At 40.9% G+C, this 14137-nt stretch overlaps 1 protein-coding gene across 1 annotated transcript in view; it reads left to right on the forward strand.

Moving 5' to 3' along the window:
* Positions 1 to 14137, forward strand: part of UBE2E3 (ubiquitin conjugating enzyme E2 E3) — a 59963-nt gene that overhangs the window by 42388 nt on the left and 3438 nt on the right. The window contains exons 4-5 of the mRNA XM_082483729.1: positions 11881 to 12013; positions 13811 to 13958. Of these exons, the coding sequence (XP_082339855.1) occupies positions 11881 to 12013; positions 13811 to 13958 (281 nt within the window). The remainder of the gene's footprint in view (positions 1 to 11880; positions 12014 to 13810; positions 13959 to 14137) is intronic.

The following is a 14137-nucleotide window of genomic DNA, read 5'->3' on the forward strand; positions in this document are numbered from 1 at the left end:
TTGAAAGCACTGCTCATTAAATTAACATTCTTAGAGGGAGCAGTAGTTGGGCTTAGAGCTGGCTTTTCAATAAACAGATTTTACTGAGTGAGGCTTGTTTCACTTAGATGTTTATTGACTTTTTTTCCTCTGGAATGATTATTATTTTCACATTTTTCTTTAGCGTAGTACACTTTTGTGGAGTAAAATGAACTCATATCAGACATTGATTTCTGTGTATTTGTACGCATGATGTTTCCTCCATTCCTTTGAATTGCTGCGCTTTTGGAGCTAAAGCTGGTATTCACAGGGGTTTTTAACGCTTTTAATACACAAGTTACATTTATATCTACTCTATACCGAGCGTTGCTTCAGCTGTCTTTAATTCTGCATTATACAAAACAGATTCCTATCCTCAACTGCTTTTGTTTTGAAATTCTCTAAGTGTTCCTATTCAGCTAGCGAAATGTACGTTGTTGGGCTAATGTTTTAGCACCTGAATCAAGTCTGCCTTATGCTCGATACAGGACAGTTACTGCTCGTAACGTTGGGTCACTCTACAGCTTATGGACTAAATGGACAGAGTGGACCAGTGAAGAGACAGAGCGAGGACCCTGAGCCTCTACTTTGATAAACAGGACACTGCGGGTCCAGACTTGCACTCGCAAAGTATAATTCCAGCACGTTTTAAGCCAATTCAGGTTGAGCTGCTGCAGCCCGCCCTCCTCCCCACTGCAGCTTCCCGCTCCCCTTCTTGTGCCGACACCGGCATCCGCACCGGCCTGCACCCAGCTGCTGCTTCCAGCAGCCCAGGCGGCCTGGCACGCACTTCTCAACCCCCTCAGCACCACAGAGCAATTCGGTACGGGATGTCACCAGCACCGCTACAGGTGTCAAGGGAGGGGAAGGAGTAAGAGGCGGCACGGGGCTGGTTTTACTGGGGTTAATTGGTTGTGGGACAGCACTGGTCACCTTGCACTCAGGCCTACTGGAATGTGTTATACCCCAGAGGTTTACTTTATATGTTCAGGTTGGCAAAAGCTTATTTGCAGAATTGTTTTGTTAAAAGTACAAAAGTAAAAAATCTAATACCTTTGTGTGTGTCTTTGTGTGTGTCAAAAGTAAAAAATCTAATCTAAATAGGTTAAATGTACAAAAATTGTCAACAATGGTTAACTCATGCCCTGCACTGAATGTGAAGCTTGTCATCGTTTTGCTTTAAGCAGAGTTTAAAGCCCGTAGCCAGAGTTCCGATGATTATTTCAGACCACGAATCTCATGAAAAAAAGTGAAATCAGTCCTCAGTGTATGAAATTTTGTTAACCAGTGTCGGAATAGGACTAAAGACAGCCCTTCTCAACATTGGACCATTGCATTGAACAGGGTTCTTGAGTTTTGGCTAACCAGATTCGCGCCCCTTCAACACAGCTAACTTCTTTCAATTCAGACGAAGTAGCTCATGACAAAAGCCGCATAGTGACCCCAGTCGTGTTCAGAGAGGAGCCAGACTTTAGAAGTCATCCTTATTGTGGGGGAGGTGGGGAAGGTCTTTGTGTATGAACTCGGAGAGGTCAATTTTATTTTTGAGAAATACAGCCTTTTCCTAGTCGCGGAGATTTCCATGAGACTTCTACGGCTTCAAGTTAGGCATCCGACACAGGGAGCTGTGGCACAGCGTTTGCTGGTTTGTTAGGCTGTACAATGTGGTGGGGAAATGGATGGAGGCAAGAAGGAGGAAGTCTTTACAAGTAAAAATAGAATTATGTTTGGAAGAAAACCTATGCTAGAAGGTTAGGAAGACTGAACCAAGAACTGACATAGATAATAACAATACAGACTTCTTTTGAGGGAGAACATTCACTGCTTGCTACAGGGCAACATTCAGGAAGTTAGTATGAAACAACTAAAAGTATGAAACTAATATGCATGTATTAAAGATCATTAAATCCCTAAGTAGGTGCTTCTTATTCAGAGAGTTAATGTGTTTTAATGGAGGCAGGCTGACTGGTTTGTTTTTTTCTCCATCCCTGTGTGGCTAAGCTGTAACCTTGTTGCTGAAGTTGAAAGCTGGTTTTTAGAGGTGGGAGAGCAGGGGAGGCAACTTCTAGCTATACTGCTGTGAAGTGGTGGAGAAGCCCAATCCTGGACATCCTGGAGGAGGAGGTTCCACTGTAGCAGCACCAGGCACGTTGGGTGTTCGTCTTCTTGACAGGTGGATACACCCACATTTCAGTGGAGGTGACTTTCCAGCAATTCCGTCTCTCTTGGTCTTTCACGAAGTACCCGAATAAATCATGTTCACTAAATTGCACTTTCTCCTTTTACGATATTAGAAGAAAGGTTTTCCACAACATTAACACCATTCACAAGTTTAATCATGGAGTCTGCCTTTAGGCTTGAATTGTCAGACTGTGGTGATTCTCTAAATCGCTGATGTGCTTTCTGTCTTGAAAAGCACTGTTGATAGGTGGAGTTCCTTTCAATTTTTGGCTGAAGATACGTTCCTTAAAAAAACCCAAAACATAATCCACAGAGCAGTGGAAGATTTTTCAATACATCGGTCAGTATTTAAAATTGCCTAATGTTTAGGTATGTTGGATAGACTGATAGCTGGGGGCTTCATTTGAACAGCTCTAGTTGACTTGAAGGCTTAGTTCGTTGAAAATGGCCCAGTTATTGTTCCTAGGCATGAATCTTTATATATTTATACTACAGTTTTAAAGCCCGTTGTATTTTTAGATTAATTAGATCCTGTATTGAAATTAGTTGGTTTAACTGTTCTTTTTTCCTCCATCCAAAGTATGTGTGTAAAAGATGTCGGGAATAATGCATTTTCTTTGTTGTTGTTAAAAGTGTCATTGAAAATACTGGTAGGAAATCCTAAACTGGATTTCTCAGTGTCATTTAGCTTTTTGACATGAAGATTTTGCAGTGAATTATGGAGGTGACTGATGTCTAAAACAAGTGGATGCCACAGAACTATTGAATGAGCTACTAATAGTGTAATCTCAGTCCAGTGGGTAAGGTGATGGCCTGGGATTTGGGAGATTTACATTGCAGTCATACTCCACAGCACACATTTTCTGGATGACATTAGGTTAATGATCTTGTGTCTGAGTGCCTCTGTTTTGTGTATTTGTGGGCAGACGCCTTAAACTGAGGCTGCACAATTTCTCAAGTATCTGATTCTTTCAGTATGGGTCACTAGCATCAGTATGGAGGCTATAACATATTTAAGAATAAAATACGCCTGTATACCAAATGAGTTTTGTTTGTGTTAGGGGGTTGAAAAGGACCTTCTTTCATGGAAGAAAAGCAAAATTTACCGTGTTTGCTAAATACAGGTTCATCAGTAATTTTGAGCAGAAGGAAAATGTGAACTGTATACCTGGTGGACAAATTCCTTTGGCAGAGCGATTTGGCCTTAGTACAAATTGAGCGTTATACCATCAGCAAGAAAATAGCACGCATTTTGCCACTAGTACTACTAGTGGTTCGACACTGATGACAGGAAACTGGTCTTTTATTTTATGCTAAATTATGGCTTTGCTATTATGAACACATGGCGAAGTAGCAGGAAATGTTTCCCTTTACTGACTGTTTTGCTCTGTGTTTTAATAGGAAGTACGGATAATTTCTCTGGTGTAGGCATGTGAGAGGGACTTCTATGCAGATTTCAAGATATTTAAAATAAACCAAATGTTCAGCAGAAACTTTCCTCATGCCTGCGACTGCTGTGATTTCTCTGTTTTCAATAACAACTCATGTTTGGTAAACTTTTTACTTATTGCCTGGGTAGTATATATTTACAACTCCTCTGTCAAGAGCACAGACAGAAACATTCTGATATGTTTTGTTACCTGGTTTAAATTCAGTATTTCTGTTGTAATTTAGCAAACTACGTTCTGGGGTTAGCTATTTTTCAAAAGAAAAATTACAGGAATTCTGCCTCCATAATTGGCTACGGTTGTTCTGGAAAATGGAGAGAACCTGAGCAGACTTCTAACAGCAGCCAGAAAGGTCCTAGGAACTAGCAGGAATACAAAGAGGAAAGTAAAGTTGAACTATTGTAGCAATGAACTAGTTTAATGGGGCTTTTGGCAGTGGAAAAACTATCAGCTTTCCAAAATACATTACTTGGCTTATCTACATATTACAGCTTTGATGGAATTATCAAATGATTTGTTACTCAGCTTCCTTCAGTAACAACAGTGTATGTTCTTCTACTAATGGCAAGTTTAGCACTGGAGGTTTTAATCATCTAAACCACTACAATCTGGCATCTTTCTCTTTAGGGTGATTAATAGCAGATCTGCACTCGGTTAGATTCCCCTAATGGTACAATTCGACGTGAACCAAATACGGCCACGTGATTACATTTCTAAGCCGGACCATGCAATCTAAAATTTATGCCCTCTTTACGCTGGCTGCAGGAGGACAAATGATACCCGATTAGGCATAAAGCGTGGTGTTACAAACCTAATCCATTGACGTTTTTGGAACGTGTATGGTTTGGCCAAGTTAGTTTACGTTGGATCAGCGCTTTGCTTTGAGTAGCCACGCTGCTTTTGATCTGGTAGGAGGAGCTCTCAAGTTGGATTTACTGTTGCATTGAACCGTGGCCTCAGGCACAAGTCCTGCGCTGCTTTACAACCAGCTGAATTAGCAGGAGATCCATCAGTTAAAAATAGGTGGGTTTGTTTTGGTTTGGTTTTTTTTTTGCAAGAATTTCTAGATTTCAGTCTTAAGGCCATGATAGACTTTAAGGCAGTGACAGAAGCAAAGGTTTGACTAGTGAACTAGACTGTGTATCCTCAGTTACACAGAGCCTCTGTGGATCTGCTAGAAGCAGTAAATAACCTTTTTCAGCAAACAGATGTAGCAGATAGTTCAGTGACAGGTAAAATAAGAACACTTGTAGCTATATAAAGAACACAATAGACTGAAGCTTTTCTTTGTAAGAAATTGCACATAACCTGAAACCTTAATAATGGTGAGTATCTGATAAAAAACACCTTTTTTTTTTTTTTTATAAAAAAGTGTTTTCAACACGGATTTCATATATTGCTGTAGACAGTCCATGTGTGTCCAACCCTAGAAAAATGCTGTAACCCAAAAATCAGGGCTATACTTGAGGCTCTTGCCAGTGAAACCAGTGTGCCAGTGTGTTTTCTGTGTATAGAGGATGTACTACCAAGATTCTGTAAGTAGAGGTGCTTAGGCACTGGCACTGATAATATGAACGCTGAGAAGAAGTACTCCAGAAAGCCCTGTAAATGAGGCCCTGAAAAATAAAGAAAATGGAAATTGCTGTCCATGCTTGTCAGTTTTTAAAAGTCACAGTAGTGAAAGCCACAAACGTATGTATTTTAATTAATGTTTATTCCCTTTCTTGTGCTCTGTAACCAAAAATACAAGAGCGCCTCCACCATTGGGAAAAGAGGATTAAGAAAAAAAGGTAATGGTTAAATTTTCTTCAAAACGTTGAAAATATCAAAGTAGGAAAATAATCTGAGCGTCTTTCCATTCTCATGTTTAACATTAAAAAAAAAATAAACAACTACTGGTAAGTGATTTGTGCTCTCTCCAGGCTTCACAGAGTAGCACTCAACTAACACTCAGAGAGCTTGCACCAGATAGAGATCCTTTGGTACCTTGTGAGATTTTTTTCTTTTTTTTTTTTTTAATAACCAACAGCATGGCAGTGTGTATCTATATCTAGATGAGAAGCTAGTATGCTACAAGGTAGCTAGACAACCCTTTCTCACTGCATGGAGGGTGAGGAGGGTTTTCTAAAGTACTGACCTTAAAGGCTTGAGTTAGATGCCAAGCTCCCCATGCCTCAGTGAAAGGTAGGCATCACTGGAGGGAGGTGGACAACCTTTGTAGCAAGAAGTATTTAGATGCTATTTATGCTGCAGAGAGTCACCGATCTCCCTGCCCTAATTGTCTGGGAAGTCTGAGGTGCAAACGTCAGCATCTGCACTCAATACCCAACGTGGTAGATATGAGTCCCCACCTCTGCAATAATTTGAAGTTACCCAAGCCTGGGGCTTTCTCCTTCCACTGGAGAGGAGTTCATGAAGCTCAGAAGCTTAGATGGTGAGGCAGACAGACTCACTACAGATGGGATCTCTGTATTTGCCTGAATTGTGTATGCTGATAGGATCTATTGCAGCCCTGTTAGCCTCTAGTGGCACGGTGCTGAACTAGAACATCATCCAACAGGTTTAGCTGAGACATTGCTGTCCAAAACAAAGCCCTTGGTGCTGGTCACATGCTGAGTGCCTTTCTTACAGCAGGATTTGTAAAACTCCATTTCTGAAGCTGTGTTGTGGATTTCACAAAACTCACTATGTAGTTTTATAAAGTGGACTTTTCAAGCGTGAGGTTGTGGAACATACTTAAGGGCATTCATTCTTCCTTTCCTTAATACCTTCAGCTGAATTAAGGAAAATCAAAAAAAGATACCTTGCTGCTTTCTTAAAGCCCTGTCTTCTCTTACATTGCTGTAAAAATTATAATACCGTTGTGACAAAGTCACTGTGGTTGAGCAGTCTGTGAAGAGCTTTGGATGCTGAATCTCGTCTTGAGACAAAAGTTTGGGGAGGATGGAGGGGGCTCTTTCCTTACCTCACTCTCATGCCAGGGACCCCATTCAGTTTGTTCGCTGCTGCCTTTGTGGTGCCTGCCTGGGTATCAGACCCAAGGGTGCGGCCTTTGAAAGGAGAATGTAGGAAAATATTCCACCACTTAAATCTCTGCTATGTAGGCACCCCCCCCCCATGGGCATCTTGGGATATAGACCAGAACCTTTAGTTTTATGGTGACGTTTCTTATAAGACTTTTTTAGAGTCTGCCAGACTTCACTGTCGGGAAGCATCCTGAAAAGCAGATTTTATTTCCCCCCCCCCCCCCCAGTTGTATCCTATTACAGACCCAAATTGTTTCTCATAATAAAGCATAACACAGAGTTAACATCAAATCTAGCTAAATTACATTTTCCTTCACCCTTTTTCTTCTTAATTATCGCAGTCTCAGTACTATGAAGTTGCATTCTGTCACCAAATTTAGAGCCCTGTGTTTCAGAGGAGTGCTGTTGACAGGAGGAGCACATTTAGTAAGTGCAGAAAGCAGCATGCTACCAGCATCATGTAGATTGGAAATTTCTTGTCCTAGTTTCTCATCCTGCAGCTAGTTCCATATGGGCAGCTTTAATGCATTTTGATTTAGTGAATTGTAACAAATGCTGAATTCGGATTTCTGTAACCACTGCATCAGGAGTCTAAGAGACTTGCTGTTGTGAATGTCGCTGCATCCGTGTGAATGCTCATGACGCTGTGCTAGAAAAGCTGTTCTTCGTCTTTATGAAACCTGAGAGCCAGGGCTCAGCAGAGTTAGGTTTAAAGGACCTGGTGTGACCCCGTGGGCCCCTAGAGTTTAACCTCACGTCTTCTCAAATTCACCATCTGAAGACACACTTGTAAATTAAATCTGTTCAGCGGACTAGCTTGGATAGAGTGTGGTTATAAATCCTTTGCCTTATCTGGATCAGGTATATATCCCTCAGTGAAGTGGCATAATGAATATTTACATAGGAAGCAGATGTGGCCAGTTAACTTTATTCTGTCAATTTATCTAATTTATTTTAAAAAAATCAATCCAGCTTTTATGTATGAAGTAAAATACCCTTTAATTTTGCAAAGAATGTTTTGTCACTTCAACTAGTTTGCTTTGTTATTTTGTCTGAGATTTTTTTAGCCCATATTGTAAAAAAATTAGTCAAGTAATTCCTATATTGAGAATGTACTGGTGGTGCCTTTACTGAATTTGTGATGTTCTGTAAGCTAATTTAGGAGGGCAGCAGGCTGGTAGCAATGAACCGCGCATGTACGCTATGTAGCCAAAACACTGAAGTTGCCATCATGATCCATTGCTCCATCAGGATTTTGTGCTTTAAAGGACAGAACAGAGGAGGATTTTGTGTCTGTATGGATTCCATGGGGGAAGTCAGAAGGAGCTGGGTCTTTCAGTGATGAAAAAAGGAAAGGGAAGAAAACCATGGAAATTCCCCATTGTAGTGCTCCACCTGGGGTATTCTGTCCAGTGTGGCAGACAGCGAGAAAGATTCCTAGGCTGTCACTCACCACAGCTCTCAAGGTTTAAGGTGGGAAGAGTAAAGCTTCCTTATTCCCAGTTTTCAGCCCTGGGTTTTTGCTGTCCTCTGTGGGCACAGAGAAGTTAGATTTGCACCAAGGAGTGGCAGTTCCCTTGTTGTGGCATTCTGCAGCACCGAGACGATGCTCTGCGGTGCCTCCAGCGGGGCTCCGACACTGGCTTGCAGCTCGGTGCACAACCGAGGTGTTGCCAGAGGCAGGACTGCACCTTCTGCTCTACTTTGCAGTCATCCAAGTGCATGTAAGCCCAGTGTCCTGTCCTTGTGGAAATCATTGCAAAGGCCGAGACTGACCTGAATAGGTCTGGTATGTTTTGCTGAGCCCTAGAGACCGTGGGTTTGTTTACTTCCAAAAAAGATTACCTTGATATGTATACAAAAGACAAAGTAGGGTATGGTTGGCTGAGGATGATCCCCAGTGGAAATACACAGTGGGTAGAAACCCAAGTGTGATGTCTTGTCTCTGCTCTTTGATCTCCTGTCGCCTCACACCAACAATGTAGTAATGGTGGGGATTTTCAGGTTGCTAATAAAGCAGGGGTATCTTTTACACCACTGGAAGTGAGACACCGCTTCAGCTGTTAAATAGGAATTTCACAAACCTCAATCAGGTGTAATGAAATTGTTCGGTTTAACAATTTTCTCCTTTATCTGAGTGCGGTTATTGTTACAGCTGTGTGTTACTTTTGACATTGCAGCAATCTTTTCTCAGCAGTAGGAGAGGTTTCATAGAATCATAGACTGGTTTAGGTTGGAAGGGACCTTGAAGATCGTCGAGTTCCAACCCCCCTGCCATAGACAGGGACACCTCCCACTACACCAGGTTGCCCAAGGCCACGTCCAGCCTGGCCTAGAACACCTCCAGGGATGGGGCATCCACAACTCCTCTGGGCAACCTGTTCCAGTGTCTTATCACCCTCACTATGAAAAATTTCTTCCTAATATTTAATCTGAACCTACCCTCTTCCAGTTTAAAGCCATTCCCCCTCGTCCTATCACCACATGCCCTAGTAAAAAGTCCTTCCCCAGCTCTCTCTTTAGGTCCTGGTAGGCCGCAATAAGATCTCCCTGGAGCCTTCTCTTCTCCAGGCTGCACAACCCCAACTCTCTCAGTCTGTCCTCATAGGAGAGGTGCTCCAGCCCTCGGATCATCCCCGTGGCTCTCCTCTGGGCACGCTCCAGCAGGTCCATGTCTTTCCTATGTTGGGGGCTCCAGAGCTGGATGCAGTACTCCAGGTGGGGTTTCAAACACGGTATTTTCTTCCTCTTGCAAGATTAGGAATTCCCCTTCTCGCATTATAGCCCGATCCTTCTATATATTGCTAGCAGTGGCATAGAAGAGGATTGCAGATAGCAATAGTCAGGGAGTTACTGCACTTAGCTTCTGGCCACTAGCTGAGAGATGCCCTTGCTCTGACTTGGTGAGTGATTACGAGCTAGTTTGGCACCGGACTGGTGCCGTGCTTAATTGTGACTGATTCATTGGGCTGAAATATGTCACTAATTTAATTCAGCTATTTCATTAATCTGATTGAATTGCATCCAGCTGTTAGAGGTGTATGAAAGAAAGGTACCTGACACACGAGGCAAGAGCCCTAACCTCTGCATTAAACTATAAAACAGTCATTAGGACATCTAATGCTGAAATTGAATTGCTCCACAGAAATTTGGTTTCCAAGCACAATACTAATTAGCTGTAAGCTTGATGAATGTCAAGAATTAATTAAAACATTACAGTGGCCTGTGTGGGTTTTAAATATTGTCATTATTGCCCCAATATTTTCAGTTCTTACACTAATTGCTTTTTAGAGAGCATGAACGGAATTATCTTCTGGAGTGACTGAGGGTACAAACGGTTCATTACATCATCGAAAACAGACCTCCTTCCTCTGGATTTCCCCTTTTTTTTTGCCTAAAATGTATCTACTGTTTTTCTTCTACTTTTGTCCATGCATTGCAAATAAAATCAGTGGGTTTAGGCCCAAAATTTATTTTGACAGCATTTCTGTTTTTTCTAACTTAGCTGTACTCTGGAGGCCAGTGTGCCGTTGTTACCTACTTTTGTTTTGGCAACAGGAAAACAGCTACAGCTCCATCAAATAAGTTTTTGTTTTTTAATTAAATAGGATGTCAGCCAAAATTCATGATTATTTTGTCCTGTTAATGAAAGGCCTACAACATTTTAAACATTTGGTACATGAAACATCCGCAAGATAAAAAACATGTTGGGAAATTATGAATTGAAAGGGAATTCATAATCAAAATCAGCTTTTGTTTGTTTCTCGAATACGATCTCGGTATAAAAATGGCTAAATTTTTGGTGTGTTTTTTGCACACTGCTCATATTCTTTGTCTCTGATGAGTGTCTCCATGTGTTTGGCTATATAGTAAAGATGAATGTTCAACATGCCACGTTATAGACTGCTGACATATGTATGACAAATACATGAGGTGACGTGACATGGAAAGAGCCTTAACACTTGGAGGGCTTGTAGGGAGACTCCTCTCGAGTGTTGAGCAATGCCAGAAACCACAAACTTCCAGCTTACAGCTTGGTGCCATGCCTTGTCGCGTGCTTCGCGTGCAATCACATATGACAGTCCTCCGTGCCTGTTCCTTGGGACCGCAGAGAGAGAAGAATGGGGACGCTTCACCATGTGTCTGCGAGATGTAGATGGTGCCTGGGAGGCTGCCGAGGTGGGGAGGATTAAAAGGATCTCTTACCGTGCTGGGTTATTGACTTGTCTGCATAGATGTGATGAATCCACCATGCCTGCGTGAGCTCAGCGGTGGCGTTTTCCATAGCAGTCGGTTTGGATCTCAGCGGTTCAGATTCAGGACCTTTTGTGGAAGGTTAGGTTAGTTTTTACCCCCAGTCTTGCTTACAGAAATAAGGTTGTGCTTTGATATTTATTTTTTTTTTGTGAGGAGGTTAGATGGTTTCTGTGTGATAATAGCATCAAGTACGACGGCTCAGAAGTCGAGAAAACGCTTGTTCATTATCCCTTCTTTCAAAGCTTTACTTTAATAATTAATCAGGCAATAACCCTCGCCCTAGTGAGAAATGCTTTCAGTATAGTACTTCTTAAAATAAACTATTTTTGGCTAGTAGTCTCAATGCTGATTGCCTGGAGGCGTAACACAAATATATCGTGAAGAAAGCAGTTATTTGGATTGACAGTGCCGTAAGAAGCTCAATTCCAGGTTATTTCATTCTGTCTCTCCCATCCCCAGTTTTCCTGCCCAAGGGTGTAACATTTCACTCTAGCCTGTGAAACAGGTGGCAATAAATGGGTATCAATGTATATGTAAGTCACATTTTTGATGAAGGTATGATCCATTTAATGCCTGGAGAAGGTGAGTGTGGCCAAGATACACAACTCCTTTTGTCTATGGATATGATGTCACTGGAAAGGCATGATGTAGGAGCTTCAAGCAACCACATACTCGAGAAAGTGGATGTGGGGGTACATTTCAGACGGTCACAGTCCAGTAGTTCATGGTCAATCTGTTTCGTTGCTGTACCTCCAAATGAACAGTGGCGTGCCCAGTTTTCGTGCCTGTTTAAAACGCTAAGCCCATTGAAATCAGTTGGAAATTAGGCAGGTGTTAAAGATAGGCAAGTGGTTTGTATTACACAAAATGAACGTAGAAGGAAATCCATAAAATGTCTCTCTCAAAGATACACCTGACTCTTTCCTCCTCTCTCCTTTTTTCTTACACAGTGCCGGTCCTAAAGGAGATAATATTTATGAATGGAGATCTACTATACTTGGACCTCCAGGTTCTGTATACGAAGGAGGCGTTTTTTTCCTGGATATCACATTTTCATCTGACTACCCATTCAAGCCACCAAAGGTAAGGGTAAGGTTTTTATTGTGTTTATCTTTTTTTCACATGTGAGAAGAACAGACCTTGCAGTGAGTGAGTGCTCATTGCTTTCTGCATATCAAATTTGTTTATGGTCTCTTGAAAGCTACGAGGTCCAAAGTCTTGGCTTGCAGTTTCAGAAAAATCCTGTGTCTAATTTATTTCCCGATTGCCACAGTCAATACTGATTTCCAAGCTTTACCAAGTGATAAATGAGATGATAATTCTGATCAAGAGTTAAGATTCAGGAAAAGTTAATTTTAATAGAAGACAGTGCAAGATGTTCTTATGCTTCCTTCTTCTCATTTCAGCTACTAAAACATATGTAAAATAAACTTTTTCCTGTTATGAACCAGATTCTATATTATGTACTTTCACACCATTTTTAGCAAAATAACAGAAAGCTAAAATAAGTTTAGATAGACAACTAGAGTGTTACATTGTCACTTCAAATTGGGTAAATTACTGTGATGATTTCCATTATTGTAAAATATCAATTTATTTACTGCTGGTAAGATCAGCAACCTTGTTTGATAATATTTTTAAGCAAAAGCTCTTTTTATTAAATGAAACTAATCTTAACTTAAACTAAAATTTCATTTCCTTGCTCAGAAGTAGTATGGACACTTAAGAAATTATAACTTACTAATGGATATCAAAGAAGTTAAAGGTTGTTCCCTTCCCCCCTCCCTTAAAGCCAAATTACTACTCTTGACCAAGTCACCAGGAAGGACACTGCTGACATTAGCAAAATCTAAATACATTTTACCGCACAACATTTCTACAACTTACAGCTCTCGTGGCTATAATGTTGTTATTATAAATCAAATACCTTTTTTCATTCCCAGAAGGATTACAGCATAAAGAATAATATATTCTCTATGTATTTTACACTTCTCTGAAACCCACAATATTTAATACTCTCTGAGTTAAGATTGTTATAATGAAGTGATGCAGAGTTTTAGACAAACTCCTCATGAAAATCTTGTAGATTTTTTTTTTACAGCATGATCTTTTTTGAATTTTCAGTAGTTTCAAAAAACATCATGGATTTTTCCCCCTGCATCAGTATGAATAAGAAAATTTTCATCATCTTCTTGTGCTTTATGTAATTAAAGCACTTAAATATTTCAGACTTCTTTGTGCAGAATAATGCTTACATGCTGTACCAATATTAGTCTGAAATAACTGAAAAAGAAGGATGGTGTTAGTTAGTGTGATAGCATTGTTTTGGCTGTATATTATGTCCTGCCTCTTGAAGGGTAAGGCAAAGATTTCATTGCTAGTTTGAACAAGAATAATACAATGCTCCAATTTTAAATATTAATTTTCATGGTCTATATTTAGACTTTTGAAAGAAAGGAGAAGATCAAATAATACTGCACGTGCAGCCAAATTTTGTCTACTTGTTCACCTTCAGAAACCACAGTACAGTTACCTTTGTGATTAGATCGTTCTTGACATGCAATATGGTCATTAAATAATGTACAGTACTACAAAGTAGGTCCTAGATTTTGTGGGTACCAGACAGAGGGCCTGTGTGAAAGCAGTTTATGCGCCAAAGATCTCCATGGTAGGTTTCTTAAAGGTAGCCATGACTACAGTAAATACGCACTCTTCTGCTAAATAATTGTGTTTTAGAAAAGGAGCAGAGAGGAGCTTGCCTCCACAGAAGCTCTGCAGAACTGGGAGCGCCCCAGGCACTGCTGCTGCTCAGAGACAAGGGACAGCATCCCTGGGCAACACTGAATGACTGTCTTTCTGTCTCCTACGCTGTGATTCTAGGTTACTTTTCGTACCAGAATTTATCACTGCAACATCAACAGTCAGGGAGTCATCTGTCTGGATATCCTGAAAGACAACTGGAGCCCTGCTTTGACTATTTCAAAGGTTCTGCTGTCTATTTGTTCTCTTCTGACAGACTGCAACCCGGGTAAGGAGCTGACAGTTTACTGTCCACTCTTAGTCGTTTGACTTAGTTGCCATGGAATGTAATTTGTATATTTGATTATATGCAGATTATCTAAAAACCATTATTTTTAAAACTGGGGGGGGGGGGGGGGGAACACTCCTGCTTGGATGCGGTCCCACATTTAGTGCATTTAGTGGCGC

Source organism: Vanellus vanellus (assembly GCF_965231255.1).
Source record: "Vanellus vanellus genome assembly, chromosome: 5".
NCBI lineage: Eukaryota > Metazoa > Chordata > Aves > Charadriiformes > Charadriidae > Vanellus > Vanellus vanellus.